The sequence below is a fragment of the Halichoeres trimaculatus genome, unplaced genomic scaffold, assembly GCF_033239565.1.
Source record: "Halichoeres trimaculatus isolate MK-OKI-2021-1 unplaced genomic scaffold, fHalTri1.1 fHalTri1_scaffold_4, whole genome shotgun sequence".
Classification (NCBI taxonomy): domain Eukaryota; kingdom Metazoa; phylum Chordata; class Actinopteri; order Labriformes; family Labridae; genus Halichoeres; species Halichoeres trimaculatus.
This window is the reverse complement of record NW_027437182.1, coordinates 5118244-5136890: the sequence shown is the minus strand read 5'-3', so window position 1 is coordinate 5136890 and position 18647 is coordinate 5118244. Positions and strand designations below refer to the sequence as shown.

Sequence of the window (18647 nt, the reverse complement as noted above, 5' to 3'; positions counted from 1 at the left end):
TGTGTGTGTGTGTGTGTGTGTGTGTGTGTAGCTCTCCTGCCCCAGTTTTCATGGAAGTCACTATACTCGTGTTTTAACCCTAGGGGCGTATAAAGCAGCTCATTGTATCTTTTTTACTTCTTGCAAAAAAGTAAATAAGCTGCTTTATATTGGCATAGCTTTAAGTTTTTTTGTTTTCTAGAAGGTTTTTACTGCAGTAAACGTATATTACTTTTTGTTTTCTAGCATTTGTATCCTTTGGTTTGCTGTCATATTTACAAGAGGCAGCTCATTTTACAGTGAGCTTGCTTACAAAGTGTAATTTTACAGCTACCAGGTCTTCCTTCTAGAAAAACTGGCTCTACTTTACCCTACAGGCCATGCATTGCTCTGTTTTCTGCAGATGCATGCAAATGAGACGTCAAACTCAACTGCTTTAAATGAAAAAAAAAAAGAATGGTGGCCCGCATCTGGTGCATGAAAGTCATCACCGAGCCTGATCCCTGATCGTCTTGCATAATGATGTTTCTTTTTGTGGTTCACTTTGATAAAGTCTCACATCATTTTGTCAGCGTGTGTGTGTGTGTGATGGGGGGAGCAGTGGGTGGATCAAAAGGAAGATGAGGCGAGAGAAAAGCAGAAGAGAAGAAACAGCCGATCATGACTCATATTTTTCCCAAGTCGTGAATTTCCAAACCACCTCTGCTCGCTAATACAATCAGCCATCCGCTCAGTAACCGCTCAGTCCACGCCCTCCGCTGCACAAACACACCCCGGCTATGGCAACAGGATTGTGGGAACCAGAGGAAAAGCACATGGTGGATATCAGAGAATAAAAAAATGACTCGTCTTATGCCAGGAGATGGTGCGGTGCTGGAGACCCTGGCCTCTGGAGCCGGGCTAACCCTGCTGGTTTGGAATCAGACCCCGCCACAAACTTGAGTCTGATACATGATGTCTGTAATTAAGTGTTGTCTTTATCTTCTCACACAGATTGTGTTTTCAAGCATTCATAGTTCTCCTCTGCCGGTAATTTAAGGTCTCATTCAAGCCAAACTGTTCATATCCCGAGGCCTGATCTTAGCCTGCTTCTCTTTGGCTTTATTAATCCTGGCACTGGCGATCGATGATAGCCGGTCTCACACATGAGCTTATGTATGAGCCGTGTCTGTGAGAAATGTTTTCCAATCCAGCTCTGAGCGAGTTCACACCAGATCCGCAGCCAATCGAGGGCGACGTTAGGAGAACAAAAGCTGGATGCTCTATTCGAGGGAGGATGTGACCGCAGAATCTTGTGGGAAAAATAGATCGTTAAGAAGAGAAAAACTCGTCATACACTGCAGAATGAAAGAATACAGCTCTGTGATAATAAATATAAATAGTAAATAAACAAAAACATAATAGTGCTGATGCTGTCAACACATTCAGAGCAGCTCCGGGAAAAATAATTACTCTCTTGTGTTTTATGATGAGCTGCATTATGTTGTATCTGCTGCCAATGCAGAGCGGATTACTGAAGAAGTGCAATGTCAACAATTAGACCTAATAGCTCCAGAAAGAGAGTGGAGGGTCACAGAGAGGGTGACTCCACACATTAATCTGCTGCAGCTACTCTGCAGAAACTATTCACACATTTTAACACGTTTAAAGTTTGAAGAGAGAGCTAAAAGTGCAGAAAGGAGGTGAAATGAGGAGACACAGATGGAGAAAGATGAGAGTTTGGTCCATATTGACAAGATAGCATCACACAGTTGCTGCAGATTTGTCGTCTGAACATCCATGATGAGAATCTCCCGTTCCACCACATCCCAAAGGTGCTCTATTGGATTGAGATCTGGGGACTGTGGAGGACATTTGAGTACAGGGAACTCATTGTCATGTTGAAGAAAGCAGTCTGAGATGATTCCAGCTTTATGACATGGAGCGTTATCCTGCTGGAAGTAGACATCAGAAGATGGGTACACTGTGCTCATAAAGGGATGGACATGGTCAGCAACAATACTCAGGTAGGCTGTGGACTTTAAACCATGCTCAGTTGGTACTAAGGGGCCCAAAGTGAGCCAAGAAAATATCCCCCACACCATTACACCAGCAGCAGCAGCCTGAACCGTTGATACAAGGCAGGATGGATCCATGCTTTCATGTTGTTGAGGCCAAATTCTGACCCTACCATCTGAATGTGGAGCAGAAATCCAGACTCATCAGACCAGGCAACGTTTTTCCAATCTTCTATTGTCCAGTTTTGGTGTTGCTGTGTGAATTGTAGCCTCAGTTTCCTGTTCTTAGCTGACAGGAGGGTCACCCGGTGTGGTCTTCTGCTGCTGTAGCCCGTCTGCCTCAAGGTTGGACGTGTTGTGTGTTCAGAGATGCTCTTCTGCAGACCTCGGTTGTAACCAGTGGTTATTTGAGTTACTGTTGCCTTTCTATCAGCTCCAACCAGTCTGTCCATTCTCCTCTGACCTCTGGCATCAACAAGGCATTTTGTCCCACAGAACTGCTGCTCTCTGGATATTTTCTCTTTTTGGGACCATTCTCTGTAAACCCTAGAGATGGTTGTGGGTTAAAATCCCAGCAGATCAGCAGTTTCTGAAATACTCAGACCACCTTTCTTCCCCATTCTGATGCTCAGTTTGAACTGCAGCAGATCGTCTTGACCATGTCTACATACCTAAATGCATTGAGTTGCTGTCATGTGATTGGCTGATTAGAAATTTGCGTTAACGAGCAGTTGGAGAGGTGTGCCTACTTTGTACATGTACATTTTTTTCTGTCAATATTCCCACTTCCACTGTAATGTGATGTAACCTTGTTGTTATTGACGTAGTGTCCGTGGAGACTCTGGATCTTTACCTCCAGGTTCCTTAGAGAACAACCCACCAACACTTGATACAGCTTTTCCTAAAGCCACTGTTGGTGTAAGTGCAGTGTGAGGGAAAAACAACCTGGGTTGGTTGGGCTTCAGACTTGTTTGGAATGTCAATCAAATGTTATTTACCCTCACGCTGCACTGTTGAATTCTGGGCAAAAAAAAAAAAAAATCAATAAAGAAGTTTTGGACTAGACATGAAGAAAGAGATGCACAGATATATAGAGACAGAAAAAAAGATAAAGCCGCTGCAACAGAGACAAAGAGAAGGAGGGATATACAGAGATCAAAGACAGATACACACCTGATCAAAGTTTTAAGACCAAGTGAAAAATTGCACAAATGTACATTTTGTGCTGTTGGATCTTAAAACGTTCTAAGTAGAGTTTCAAAAAGCAAAAAGAAGAAGAAATAAGACTGAGACAAAGAAAAAATGAGTAAGAAATTTGTTGCACACAACTATTAAAGTGAAATAGTCTGTTCATCAGCTGATCAAAAGTTTAAGACTACAGCTCAAAAACCTCAAACCCTCTAAAACAGAAAGCAAAGAATGAACTAAGGACTCAGTAGCTGGGTTTCCATTACACCTTGTCACATAATAAAAGCATTTTTCTAAAGTTTCGATTAAGTAAAGTTGCGCCTTGCCAGTGCTTCCATTAAGACTAGAAATGCACACAACTTGAGTAAAGTAAAACGTAACGTCTGCTCATGATGATGCCGATTCATGAACACCAGTGCCCTTCTCTTTCAGATGTCGTCTGATGGTTTTTGGGCTGCAGTCGTCACCGGTAACGGCCTCAATTTGGGTCGATGACGGAGAGTGTATTGACAGACAGCCAAGGTGAAATTTTTTTGATCTACTCCTATTTTTTTGTTTGATAACCCTCAGGATCTTTGAAAAAAAATCAACATGACTGTTACTGCGTAAACTTTTGATCAGCTGATGAACAGCTCATATTAGTTTAACTGTTGTTTGCAATAAATCACTCATTATTTTTTGTCTCACTCCCATTTGTTTCTTTTGAAATTTCAAACTTTACCTTGAATCTTCTTAAGATCCAAAAATGCGAAATGGAATTTCTTGTAATTTTTCAAATGGCCTCAAAATTTTGATCAGTAGCGTATATCGGGGACTGAGCCAGGTTTTTAATTTTGGGTGAGCCTTGAATTACAAAAAGTTAGTAAATAACTTTTACTATTAATATATGGATTTATGATGTTATTATGTGTGCTTTAAAGCAGATTTGGTTGCTTTGATACTTTAATATTAAATTTTGGTGCATCAGACAGCAAAGGCCAAAGAGTAGCGCTCTAACGCATCAATGGGCTCCGCCGCCTCAACTTTTCACGTATTATAGGCCATAAGAGCACCAACATTAACCACAGTTAACACTCTTTCCCCAAATCATTCTCTGGTCTTATTTTACCACTAAAACATGAGGCTGAATGATTCATAGCTTTTTTTTACCAACAGGCTAAAAATTGTCAAGCTTGGCTCATTTTTTAAAGACAGGGCATCTAACAATAACAAAATGAGTGTTAAGTGGCAAAATTTTATAATGTTCCTCTTTAAGACTGATTTAAAAAATAATAATTATAAAATGTAAAAAACGAGGAAAAAATATTTTTATTTATTGATTTTCTTTAAATAAAATAAAATTTAAATAAATAGAACTAAATAAAAATAGAAAAATTAAAAATATATTCAAAAAATAAATTAATAAAAATAAAAAATAAATTAAAAATAAAAAATAAGTTAAAAATAAAATAAAAAATATATATTTTTAGAAAAGTTTGAGGTGGGCCTGTCAGAAAGTGGGTGGGCCTGGGCTCCTTGGGCCCACCCTTGACGCCGCCCCTGGTGTACATAGAGATTGAGAGATACATGAAAACAGATGAGTTGTAAGACGTAGCAGGAACAAAGTGGGTTAGAAAAATGTCATAGATAGACATAGATATATAGATGTTAGATAGAGGATATAGAAATATAGAGATGAAAAGCTATAAAGTGAACGAATATCCTGAAAAAGAGAAATAAATATTAGGAGACAGAGGGAAAAATACAAAGAAATGGAAAAGATGGAGTGATAAATGTTTTTTTTTTAAAAAGTGATTGAGCTATAAATGGATAAAGGCAAGTTACCAAAGCGGATGATAAATATAAAAATTTACACACACACTCAAAAAGCCAGTGTAAAGTTAAAACTCAGCTGGCAAAGCCACAAAATAATGATCTCATGTTTGTTTACAGACGCAGCAGGGAGGCTGCTAACCTTGATAACAAAGACGCAGCGCTGCACCTGACTGTGACTGCTCATCCTGTATCAGACAGTCCAGTTAATAAGAGCAAGATGTGAAGCTACACGCACTGACTCTCACACATCAGACCAACTCTGATCCAACAAAAGGACACTGAGCTGTGCATATATAAGCATTAACAAGGTATTTTAGCTTCTGCTAATCCTTCAGACTGATTTATAAAACTCACAGCTCCTAAAAAAAGCAGACTACGAGAGGAAAGAGGATGAAAAATACCAGGGAAGGGAAAGGGTGAGGAGGAGAGATGAGAAATAAGAGCTGGATGAAAAAACACTCTGTGTCCCACGGGGAAATCCCAAGATTCCTCTGACTGCAGGAAGGATTTGGAGGATCAGAGTAACACCACAAATCTAATGAATTGGCTACACACACCAGAGTGCGATCACCTCACAAATATTCTGGTATTTCCACTTCCTCTTTGTTTTCATCCGAGCTGGAGATGTGTGTTTTCATTATCAACAACAAAGCCGAGACTGACAGGCGATCGATTTGACCTTTGCCTGCTCGAGACTGGCGGAGAGAAGAGTTGCTCTTTTACTTCGACGGCCTGTTTACGGTTAGATGAAGAAATAAACAAGATACAAAAAAGGCACAAATGTTTGGAGAAAAGACCAAAAAACTGACAATAATGTGAAACAATAGCACTGAATGATACATACAAAGAGTATTCTGCTTAAAGGCGTTTGTAAATAATTATACGTAAGGATTATTGTCTCTGTAAGTAAAGGGAGACAAATGGAATAATCATGAAAAATGCGGTGGTGAGTTTTATAATTATCTCCAGTAATGAATCCCAGAGCTTAATGGCAAACTGAGTCTAAAGGCCTGAAGGTGGGAGCAGCAGCATGAGAGGAGATTACATCCACTTCATCAGGCAGAGAGGAGAAACACCACAACATTAATTTTACTGCAACTGGCTGGATTGTTCCTGTGCAGAGAGCCTGACTCCAGCTTCAGCCCACAAACTATGTTTAATATTCAGAGAGGCATTTGTCATAGTGATGGATTTAATGTATTCAGAGTGTGAAGAACTTTGTCATACTTATATTTGGACAGGAAGTGTGGTGTTTGTGAACCCACTTTTATGGGTATCGCAGTTAAACAATGAGGTTTGAGTCCAGTGGAGACACAGCAGAGGAGTGTATCGTCTGCAAAAAGTTTTATTATCCCTGTCTCAGTTTCACTCCATGGCAGCTTCTCTGTAACTTTGCACTTGTTTTCATACTGTGTGTGTTTTTTGAATACCATATTTTCCGCACTAAAAGGCGCTTTGGATTATAGGGCGCACCTTTGATGAATGGCCTATTTGAACCTATAGGGTGCACCGCATTATAAGGCGCATAGAGTAGAAGCTATAGTAGTGGCTGGGGTTGCGTTATGCATCCACTAGATGGAGCTGCGCTAAAGGGAATGTCAACAAAACAGTCAATAAGTCAGTCAAACTCAGGCTACATCCACACGGAGCCGCACATTTACCTATCCAACTATTTTCTGAGCCGTTTTCAAAAAAAGTGCGCTGTAAAGACGGAGCCGTTTCTGCCGTCCACAAAAGCCGTTTCCAGAGATCAGTTCACATGCCAGACCTTTAGGGGGGCGCTGTATTGCTCTAACAATAAACAAGAGAAGAAGCTTGGGCCAGCCTGTGAGCTAATGTTAGCACTTAGCAGAATTCCTCTTTACAGGTTCTTACTGCTTACCACTGTTACTCCGACGACCCCCCCTGACTACAGTAGTCATGATTAATCAATATCGATCCATATGTAAGGCGCACTGACGGCTTTTGAGAAAACTGAAGGCTTTTAGGTGCGCCTTATAGTGCAGAAAATACGGTAACCCCTTTTTCAATATTTACTACAGGGTGGGTCAGAAAGATTTACCTATTGTTTTTTTCTGCACTATCCAAAAATGCTTGCAGACAAACATAACAAAGATTGAACACAGTTTTTATACTCTATTCTCTGTCACCAAAAAGATTTACACCTCAATATGGCCGCCCTTTGCCTTTATCATAGCCTGGTCGACGACCTGGCACTGCCTGGCATGAGCGCCGCACTGTCTCTGCATCAAGTTTTGACCATGACTTCATCAGAGCTGTTTTCAAAGCAGTGACACTGCTGTGAGACACTCTTGAGACCTCCCTCTCCAGGATAGACCAGATCAAAAAGTCCATTGGGTTGATGTCCGGACTTGACGGAGGCCACATGTTCTTGTTCTCTTCTTTGCACCATCTTGTGTGAAGACATACTGGTTTCCAAACCCATTGGTTCACCAAGGCAACACTTTTTCTTCAAGCATTTGAAGGTACACCTGGCTGTTCACTTTCACACCCTCCTGAATGAAGACCAAAGGAGACTTTGAGCCATCAAATGCAGCAGCAGCCCACACCATAACACTGCAGCATAATTTTCCCCGTCAAGCCATTTTTTTCCTAGAAGCGGCTGAAATCAGTTGTCTGTGTTGCTTTTTTAGCGCTTTCAGTCTGAGATCCTGTTTGACGATTCTTCTCAGTGAAGTTCTTGAGATGTTCACTTCCTTCGCTCCTGCGAGGATTCCTTTGGATTCTCTTCCTCACCATCTCAACAACCCTTTTGGTCCGGACTGAACGTTTTCTTCCAGGGATTGGCTTGTTGGTGGTATTGCCAGTCTCCTTGTATCGTTTCGTGACGTTGTAGACAGTCATACGACAAACATTCAACAGGTTAATAAGAGTCTGTTCTGATATAGATATGTATTATATAAATAAATATTAGAATGAGATATCCTCCTCTACTTTTATTTTTATTATTATTATTGGTTGAGGAAATTAGCAGAGGTACTTTTATCATTTCACTTGATCTTTAGCCTTCATCATTGCTATTGCTATACTTCTGATGTTGCTACTGCTTTTAACAATATCACATTTATCAATATCACTGTCAATATTGTGAATAATTCATGTCATTGTTAACTTGTCACCTTTTTTTTAACCAATAATTTTTTTGGTTAAGTAATCTTTGTTAATGGCACTGCCATCACCACTTCATAACCCTATTGTCTATCTGTCACTGTCTATGTCATTGTCTTGTACTGCTGCATGATAATAAAAAAACAAAAACAAAAAAACCTCAGTGTTAAAAAAAATAATAATAAATAAATAAATAAAAAGTCTGTTCTGATAAAAAAAGCTCTTACTGTGGCCAGACACTAGGGGGAGCTTTAAGTTTTGGCTACACTGCTTGAGGAGGTTGATGTGCCATCCCTGTTTTTCTACAGTCTATGAATATTTATTTCAGCTACTGACACTGAGGAGCCTTTTTTAGTACTCGATTACCTGTAAAAGCCGTATTTCCAGTTTTGGCGACAGATAACATCTTCTGCTTCAGACCTGAGAAAGGAAAACGGTTTCTGAACACCTCTCAGGTCCTGTATCTGGTGTCCTGCTAGCTGCATTAGAAACTGTCAGCACACTGACAGAGCCACTGGTCAGATAACAGAGTGTGTGTATCTGTGTGTGTTTGACAGGCAGATGATAACACTGCAGAGCGACTGCTGCAGACGATGACGGAGAGGTGTGACTGTGAGTGACACTTAATAAGATCTGGGGAGCGACACACATAAATCACCAGCAGAGCCATAATGACAAAGCTGCTCTGCTGTTGCCCTCGGTTAGAGCGCGGTTGTTAATGGTAACACACACACACACACCTATTCTTCTGTCTCATCCCTGCAGCTAACCTTTAAATGTGTCTGACTCTGCTTACACACACACACACACACACATAAAGCAGCCAGTAAAAATGAAATTACCTGAGATAGTGATCTGATCTGAGGGAGGTGTGTAATTATAAGAGTCACAACCTCAATTGTAAATCTAGCTGCATTCCTGTGGGGTCATTTACATAGCTCCATAACACACTCACACAATAGCACATTATGCTGACACCTGAGGCCTGTACCTGTGCCCCTTGTTCCAGATTTGGAAGTGATACGCTGTGGTTTGGATTGGGTTGGAGTCTCTCCACTTAGTCTCAGTTTCTCCAGCCTTCACACTCTTTCCTCACCTCCTCTGGAAACGTATCAAGCTGTGTCTGAACTATATTTTTATTATTATATAAACTAAAAATGTCTGTTCAAAGCAGAAAACATTACATTATGAAATACACACAAAAAACCCTTGGGTGTGGCAGATCCTCAGTGGGGGAAACATACCTATTGTTTGGTTACTTGATGATAGGATGCTGCCATCTACTGGCGAAAGTCTGATATTACAGCGCAAACTGCAGCCTCTCAGCTCAGAACATACCTCAATTTAATGTGCTTTTAAAGTGCTTTTGTATGTAACAGACATACAAACAGAAAATAACCATGACCTTTCTGAGGCTGGACATATTTTTTCAAGACGGCTGTGAAATGGTCTAAAATGCCCTATTTCTAAGCGCTTTGGCCCTTTGTCCAGTAGCACGGAAACTTAACTTTTGAACATCTGATAAATGATTATTGCACATGGAATGGCAGGATTAGCAGTTTAAAAGAAGAAATACACAGATGCAAAATTGAATTTTTAGGAGCTTAGTGAGACAGAAAGTGTTGGATTGTTTTCAATTGGGCAAAAACTCAAAAATATTCAAAAGCTGTTTCGCATTTTTGGGATACTTACAGTGTTTTGCTTTGTTTGCTTAAGTAGTAGTGAAAATAATAATAATAATTATAATAATAATAATAATTTTAATAATAATAATAACAATAATAATAATTATTATTATTATTATTATTATTATTATTATTATTATTGTTATTATAATAACAATAATAATAATAATAATAATAATAATAATAATAATAATAATAATAATAATAATAATAATAATAATAATAGTAATAATAATAATAAATAAATAAATAAATAAAACGAGGTTGTTTTTTGTAGCAGCTACAGTTTCAGAGCATTGAGAGCTGTTAATGATGTGAGAGGTTGTCATGAGTTTTTTCACCCCTGAGGGTAGAAATGTAGAGTTTTACTGACAGTTTCATAACTCCAGAAAAAATCTGGAAGAGGAAAATTTGGGTGCTGTTGTGGGATGGGTTATATTTGGACTAAATTGTTCCACTGCATAATTTAAAAAACTTCAAATCTCTGTGTCAAAGCACTTCATCCGCCCCGCTTCGTTTATTTAAAGATTAACTCCAAGAACAGCTTGGATTGAACGATCATGAGTCCCACTCTCGTCCCCCTCAGTGCTCCGCTCTTTGTTTACTTCATGTGTGTAGGTGGTCATGGTGGATTGGTCAGGACTGATTGGAGGACAGGCCGCTGCCAGCTGGGTCCTGCTTCGCCTCGCTTAATATCCGACCTGAGGCCTTCAGTTTGGGTTTGGCAGCTGAGAGCAGTGTTTACTTTTCGGTCTCTAAACTGCTGAAGTTGTTCAAGGTTACTGTTTCGTGACTGAACATTCAGGAGTTGAATGTTGCAGATTAAAGTAGTGAATCGTTTCATTAGTCTAACATTGTAATTAAAGGAGCACAAATGGAGTCATTGTTTGTTTTTTAAAACACGTATTAGCTTGTTTTCAGCTGAGTTTAAAAGGTAATTTCACTTCTTCAACATCAAATTCTTGGACTGCTTCGAGTGAATCCTGAGGATAAAAAAACCTCGAGGGTGCTATTTAAGATGCACTTAAGTATTTATGTCTTGTTGCCCATCTCTCTTTTCTCACACACTCTCACCAACACAGACATTTGTAAGTGAAGTGGGTCAGAGGGCGGAGGAGATGAATGGAGGTCTGAATAGAAGGATGGAGAGATGAATGGATGGCTGGATTAATGAATGGATGGGTGGATGGATAGATGCAAGGGAGAAGAAGATGTAAAGGGGTCAGAGAGGCAGAGACTGGCTGAGATCCAACGCGGGCCGAGAGTAACGACTCTTCTGTAAAACTTTAAAGAGCGCTCCGTGGATGATGACAGTCTGAGGATGAATCAAAGCATCGGTCTCTGAGTCTACACCGTGGGTCAGGATGATTTAAAGACACCTGAGGTTGCTTTCTCAAATTGATTCTTTCTCAAATTGATTCTTTCTCAAGCTGACAATTTCATAAGTTACAAAGAAAATCTGCAAATTTTCACATCAAAGAAGCTTAGAAATTAAGCTTATAAAAAAAATTCTTTAAACTATTCTACTTATCAGTGAAACTTGTTTTACGATGTAAATGTTGATCTTTTGCAAAGCTGTTCTGCCCACTGGTTTCTGAAGAAAAGGTTAAAAACTTAAGAGCAGGCTGTCCTCATTGGCTAAACTCTTACAAGAAACCAAATCTGACAGCAAATTAAAAGTTCTGCATTTAAATTTTAAACATCCAGATGAAAGTTTATGCTTATTTAACTCAAGTTTGTATTCAGACTTTTGGGGTAAAACTGACAGGGTCGATTTGACCCTGATTCAGCCCTCCAGACCATAGACAGTAAAAAAATGGACGTCATCCTGCTCGGCTCCCCCTGGTGGCTGGCTGCAGTATAGGTCAAAAAATCCATCTCCCCAGTCATTTCAGATGGGCTGTGGTCAATCTTTAAAAAATTAATATACCTCATAGAAATGTTCTCACGTCTGATTGTTGTGGTGATTTAAAGATATCATTTGGCTGTCTTGTATCTAAGTCCTCATTTTTCTGAAAAGTTTCATCTTCATTAGTTATAAGAGGTTAAAAACGAGGCTTTACGTTACGTTTAACGATGATTGACAGCTGCTGTTCTTCTTTTTTTTTTTCTGGGATTGTAAAATATGGCTAGAGGTAGAGTCGAGAAGAGATTAGACTCTCAAATGAAAAAATAATAGTTTTTTCTCCCAGTTCCACTCAGATTCTCTCTGAGTCCCTCATAGCCTCTAACCCATAGACTCTGTATTTTGGCTTCAAAACAGCATAGTGGTAAATGGCCGAGCCGTCCACCGCTGTCCACTCGATATACAGTCAATGCTCCCAACAAACAGCGGGACCAAGATAGGCCTTGATGTTTGGCCCAGATTATCTTCTATTATGAGTGGGTGAGGGATCAATCATCAGTCCCACAATTGTCTCACAGACTTTTTGGCGTTGCCTGATAAGTTTCAGACGTCTTTAATATTCATCGAGACGATTACAGCGAGCCAGACGTAGCACCAGTTCTTTGTTCTTCCACAGACTAAGCACCGGTGCTTGGTAAGCACCAACTCTTAGCTGGGCCAGCAGAAAGAACCATGTTACACTGGGGCTATGTCAGGGGGTGGGGGTGGGATTATTGACCAAAGCAGAGTAAAAACACGGAAGAGCGCCATTTTTAAAGACGAGTTTAGGGTGAGAAACACAACAGAAGAAGGAAAAGCAAACATTTCTTAACCGGTTTGCACTTGAACCAACTGCGAACCGGCTCTAGCACCAGCACTAGCACCAGCCCTCGAACCAGCTTGGTGGAAAAGGGGTAACAGAGAGCCACCTATAAAGTACCGGAAATGAACAGAAGTTATCGGACACAAAAAATGGCTTGATCCAGATGCCTTTCGTCTTTTTTGTCCTTTTCTCACTAAAAAGAATAGCTATAGCTGGGAGCAACACACTAGTCTCCATTATTTTATGCGTTTGTTTCCATTTCCTTACATGTGAGATGACCAAGGAGCAACATCTGGTTAATAAAAATGAAGCCTATGTGGAAGTGCTAAAAGTTGCTGTGCACTGAGAATCTGCCTGATTGCACCAGAAAGACTGGAAGTCACGTACACACCCAGCCATAAACAGACTTTTATGGCATTAAAAACATATTTACAGCCTGGTGCCAAAAACAGCTTGGGTCTAAAATGCTGATTTCACTATCGGCACACACTGTACGGAGAGATTAATTTTTTCTAACTCAGCAGTTTTATAGGTATTAGAATCGTTTGATTGTCCAATCAGAGACAGCTCAGAACACGTGACTGACAAGCGCCCTGTAGCTGTTCGAAAGGAAACTCAAAGCAAAGTTTGCAAATTCATTTCACTGCTTCAGGAACAGACAGATGAGGTAGTGTCAGTGTAATCTGTGAAGATTTTTCTTATGTGTGGCAAAACCTGATTTCAGACTCTTTTCAGATTCTTAAAATCCTGTGGTGTGAGCCAGGCTTTAAAGCTGCTGGTGGGAACTTTTGGGTTGCGTAGATTTGGCACCCCCTACAGGCATCAATGTGCATCTTTTTACATCACTGATTGTGTCTTGTGCATGACTTAATTTCTAATAAATAATCTTATCCTGTTGTCTTTTGATTGCAGATGCTTTACTTACTGTGAGTCTTTGCTGTGAGAATGTAAACAAAGTCAGTGACTGTAAATAAGCTAATCTGGTATCTTCCTCCCTCGCAGCATTTTCAAGCATTAAAAGCTCAAACAAAGACATTGTCAATCTTGTTTCACAACTGGTTAAAAGCTCCTCACTAAGGCTCTCAAAAAAAGAAATATGGTGATCAGAGACTTTCCTTTACGAAAGCTATCAATCAGCGTTCACACCTTACTCCTTAAAGAGCACAGAGTTCTGGCTAAATTAGCTTAAGTCTCCCATCAGTATTTATCCAACATGTATAAAGTCTACAGGCCTCCTGGTGCAGCCCTGGTGATGACTAAGCACAGTGTGTGTGAGTGTGTGTGTTTGTGTAGGATGTCCTTGCAGGGCTACATGTCCTGTTTCACGTGGTTGATGGACCGTTAACAGAAAACCGTCCCCATCACAGCAATTCCCCTCAGAGACAGATAGCTGGTACGTGAGTAGGAATGTGTGTGTTAGATTGCGACTATGTGTGTGTGTGTGTGTGTGTTGCCTGTGTGTGAGTGAGTGTGTGCGCACCACCGTCAGTCTTGTTACCAGTTTAAGCTGCCAATGTAATCACCATGAGAAAGACTCTGGAAACGAACTCTCTAACCTTCACAACCCTGTCATCCCCCACTCTGGCAACTTCTGGGTGCCACACACACACCCACACACACACACACACACACATGCACACACACACCCCCAAAAGCTGCAATTTGTCACTTCCTTTAAACCCAAAAATAATACTCACAAAAATGTTTATCCATGCAACTATTCAACTGAGGCACTTATTGATTGCTTGAAAACACTAATTTAAGCTCACCAGCCCAAACACAGCAGCAACTTTCTGTTATGTTACTCTTCAAGCAGAAAGCTATAACACTTTTATTTTCTATGCTGTGTTACAAAAACTTTACAATTCAATCTGAATGAGACACAAAATTTATGAATCCACTTTGACCAAGATAATGAAAAGTGGGGATCACTGATCTTGAACCATCAAGATTAAAACAACTATTGAGAACAACTTTTGGCTACTACAGCAAGAAAATATGTTAGCAAACTTTGTTCAAGCTAACACTTCTGTTAGCTCACACTGCGTTAAGCTAGTAATGCCCGTTCATGTAAAAACAAAACTGTAAACAACTTTACATGTTTATCATCTTCTTTCTCTTTTGCTAAAAGTATGCTAATGGCTCATTTTTGGCCATTTTCTAGCAAACATTAGCGCTATAAGGTGGCTAAATGCTAGCATTATGTGTTGTATACCTGTATATCGAAACCGGCTGTACATCTTCAACCTATTTCACATCTTTCTAGCTGAAATATCTCTTAGCTAGCTAATGTAATGTTAGCTTGTTAAGTAAACAGTTCACTACAATATTCCCAATAAAATAAGTATTATTGTCAAACTTGCTAAATGCTATCATTAGCTGTCGTCCTGTAGTTAGACTAAGACTTCCTTTATTGTCACTTCACAAATTAAACAGCAGTGCATTTGGGATGAAATGTCGTTGCCTGGCTTCCTGAGTGTTGTATGACAATATATACAATGAGGACAGTATAAAAATATAAATATATGGTATGTGGAATGAAAAATACAATTTCTACTGACATAAATACTATCGACATAAATATTTACATGAAATATTGCACAAAATAGCGGCAGTTGGACAAAGCAGCAGCAGTGAGTTAGAGTTACAAATGAAATATTAAACACTAGGGTGCTATTCTTAAATAATTTGGGTAAATACGAGGAGATATGGCAGATATGAATAATCTAAAAGAAAGAAGTGTCCATGCCATTGTGAGGATGTGTGGATAAGAGGCAGAATGTCTGATGGATCTGATAGTGCATACATATCAAACTACAGGATATTTTCATCTTTTGAAACTTCACGTTTTGCTAAAATAAGTATTAGCTAGCTAATGCTAGCCTACATTTTAGCAAACTGTAAGCTTACAAGTATAACTTTTCAGTAAAAACATTCCTGTTGAAACCTGTATTACTATTGCAAAATATAACTCTAGCATTTAGGTATTTCCTAGCAAATGTTACATAGGCTAGCCCAGTGTTACCCAATCCTGGTCCTGGCAGACCCCCTGCCCTGCATGTTTTAGATGTTAGCCCACTCCAGCACACCTGATTCAAATGAATGGCTCGTTATCAGGCTCAAGCAAAGCTTGATGACGAGCTGATCATTTGAATCAGGTGTGTTGGAGTCGGGAACATAAAAAACATGCAGGGCAGGGGGTCTGCCAGGACCAGGATTGGGTAACACTGGGCTAGACCAAGGGTCTGCAACCTGTGGCTCTGGAGCCTCATGCGGCTCTTTGACTCTTTTGCAGTGGCTCCTTGAAGCTTTAAAAAAATAAAATAAAATAAAGAATTTTTATTTTTATTTCAGAAGTATTGATGAATAAAGACATCAAAACTGAATTAAAAGTATGCGTTGACATTTTATAGAACTAAACATGCATCAGGTCTTGCAATGAAGCTTCAAAGTTTTTTGTTTTTTTTAAAGATTTTTGCAAATTTTAGATTTTTTTCAAATTTAGCTTTAAAAAATTCAATTTTTTTAAAGATTTTGCAAATTTATAAAATTTTTGCAAATTCATTTTTTTGAACTACTGAAAACTTTTCAAATTTTTTAAATTTTTTAAATGTTTTTAAATCTTTTGAAATTATTTTTTTTGTGAATTTATCAAATTTTTGCAAATTTTTAAAATTTCTCTTTTTTATTTTTTTTATTTTTAAAAGTTACATTAAAATGTCATAAAATAATAAAATATGGCTTTACAGTTTTTTCATTTTTCTGATATTAGCAAATTTAATTAAAACAAAAAACTAAGACATCACTTGTGCAACTTTTAACACACAAAAAACTTCTCGTTTAGGTAATTAATCACTAGAATTTTTACATTGTATAGAATTTTATACACTATTTTGTTGATTTTGTGGCTCCCAAATGGCTTAAATCCAGGTGAGCAGAGGCAAAATGGCTCCTTTGAAAGTAAAGGTTGCAGACCCCTGGGCTAGACAGTGGTTGTATGCTAACATTATCTTTAATGAAGCTAATTGGTTATCAAATCTGTAGTTTCAGATGGACAGTTACAATAATTGGCACAATCCCAGTTTGTGTGGGGGAATTTCTCGCTAAATAGAGAGATTTAAAAAAAAATATACAGAATTTAATGTAAGTGGTTAAGCTACAGGTCAGTGAAAACAAAAGTTAGTACAGTTTTCTGAGTTTGTCCTGAGATGCGCATGTAAGTCATTTAGGTCTACAAATATCAGACCAACTTATCTGCAAACTTGGTGTTTATTCCAAGTCCCAAAAATTGAAAAAAGAGGGAGAAAAAACTCAATATAAAGAGGTAAACACACCTTTCTACCACGTCCTGTCCGCTCCAACACGTGTGCTGCTCAACCTCCATCTCACTCTCACACAGCATCTCTGGCAGCTCGGAGAAAAACCACTGGTACCGCTGGATGGAGCCTTCAAACTCCCTGAAAGAGAGGGCTGTGAGTGCACGGCTGAATGCTCTGGTTGGTGTTATTCAGAGCAGGAACTGTGTACCATATGTTTGTGTTTGTTCCAAATCAGACTTGTCAGCTTCAGTTCTTTCTGAAAACACCTCCGACTGACTCCAGTGAGGAACACAGGGAAATGTCCTTTTACACGTTGCTAAGTCAGTTACATGAATTTATCCACCCTAATCAAATACTTCAGCTGGTGTCAGCCTCACACTGACTTCTTCTTCTGACAATCAAGATCATATTAATGCCGACAGAATGGACTAATTCATTTCTGGTCATGAAGAGTGAAATTGCAGCTGATCCTAATAGATGAAGATTTACCTGGACAGCTTTTTCAGGCTGCGACTCTTATCTCCTTTAGCACCTTTCAGGACAAACGCCCTAGTAAGAAATGCAAACACAAGAAGATCGTTTTTAAAAATATGATTTTCTTCTGCCATGAATGAATGAACAAAAGAAGATGCACGTTTGAATCTCACCTTCTTGACGGCTGAAGACGCCGCTGAGCAGCCGGTCCTGGTGAGTGAGTCGATGTGACATGTGACCTTTCTGATGTGGCTGATGTGGAGGGGCTCGCAGTGGTTGTCCGATGTGAGGTGGTGGGATTCGCACCTGGCACCATGGGAGCCGCTGCCTGGGGTCCACACACCTTCTCCACCTTAAGGAGACAGTTCAAGTATTTAATCAAAACCAAAATTTAGGATTATGCACGATTCTTGGTGTATTCCCTTGGTAAACTTGAGCTTGCTAGATACACACCTGATTAAAATTCTAAAACCAGTTAAAAAAATTGAATGAATTTCCATTTTGTGCAGTTGGATTGGAAAAAAGTTCTCAACAGAGCTTCAAAATGTAAAAAAAATAGGAATGAAACAAAAAATTTGCACAAAAATGTGGATTATCGTGGTTTTCTGTCAGGTGTTCACTCTGTCATGACCTCCTGATGGCAAAGGCTAAAAAGTTTTCTCTCTTTAAACGTGGTCGGATTGTTGAGCTGCATAAGCAAGGCCTCTCACAACAAGCCAACACTGCTGAGGTTAGCAGTAAGACAGTCATTTTGAATTTCTTTAAAGATCCTGAGGGTTATGGGACAAAAAAGTCAAGTGGTCGACTTAAAAATATTTCACCAGTACTCAGCCAGAGGATTTCATTGGCTGTCCATCAAGACATAGGACAATCCTTGACTCAAATTAAGGTCGTTACTGGTGCCCAACCCAACCCAATAGCTATCAAACGGCATCTGAGAGAGAAGAGCTTTAAGAACATCTATCAGAAGGACGATGCCGCAGTTCACAATGCCCGCCAAGGACATAGAACTTCTCTCTTTGTTGTTGTTGTTGTCTTCTCTTTTTAGTTCTCTTTTTATTTGGAGCAAGTTACTGCTCTTTGTGTTTCATTTGTCGGTCACTGACACCAAACTAGTTGCGTTTGCAGAGGTGTTATTACTTTTCTTTTGTTCCTGTGTTTGTCCAGAAATCCTACATGTAACCATGGCTGCATTGTTTACAAAAAGGTTTCGGCTGTTAGCAGCTTGTAGCACGCCAATGCTAACCAGTGCTTTGCCTGGTGTTCCTTGTGAGCTGAGGAAAGGGAGGCAAGGACAAGGTGCTGATGCTGCATTGAGAGCTAAGAAGAGATGAAATCAGCTTGTCCTTCCAT

The 18647-nt window shown here is 39.4% G+C and overlaps 1 protein-coding gene across 1 annotated transcript in view; it reads right to left on the bottom strand.

The window, feature by feature from the left end:
• The window catches only part of LOC141789695 (glypican-5-like), an 89801-nt gene that overhangs the window by 48841 nt on the left and 22313 nt on the right, over positions 1 to 18647 (bottom strand). The window contains exons 5-7 of the mRNA XM_074669250.1: positions 17468 to 17646; positions 17310 to 17369; positions 16836 to 16958 (exon numbers count right to left, since the gene is read on the bottom strand). Of these exons, the coding sequence (XP_074525351.1) occupies positions 16836 to 16958; positions 17310 to 17369; positions 17468 to 17646 (362 nt within the window). The remainder of the gene's footprint in view (positions 1 to 16835; positions 16959 to 17309; positions 17370 to 17467; positions 17647 to 18647) is intronic.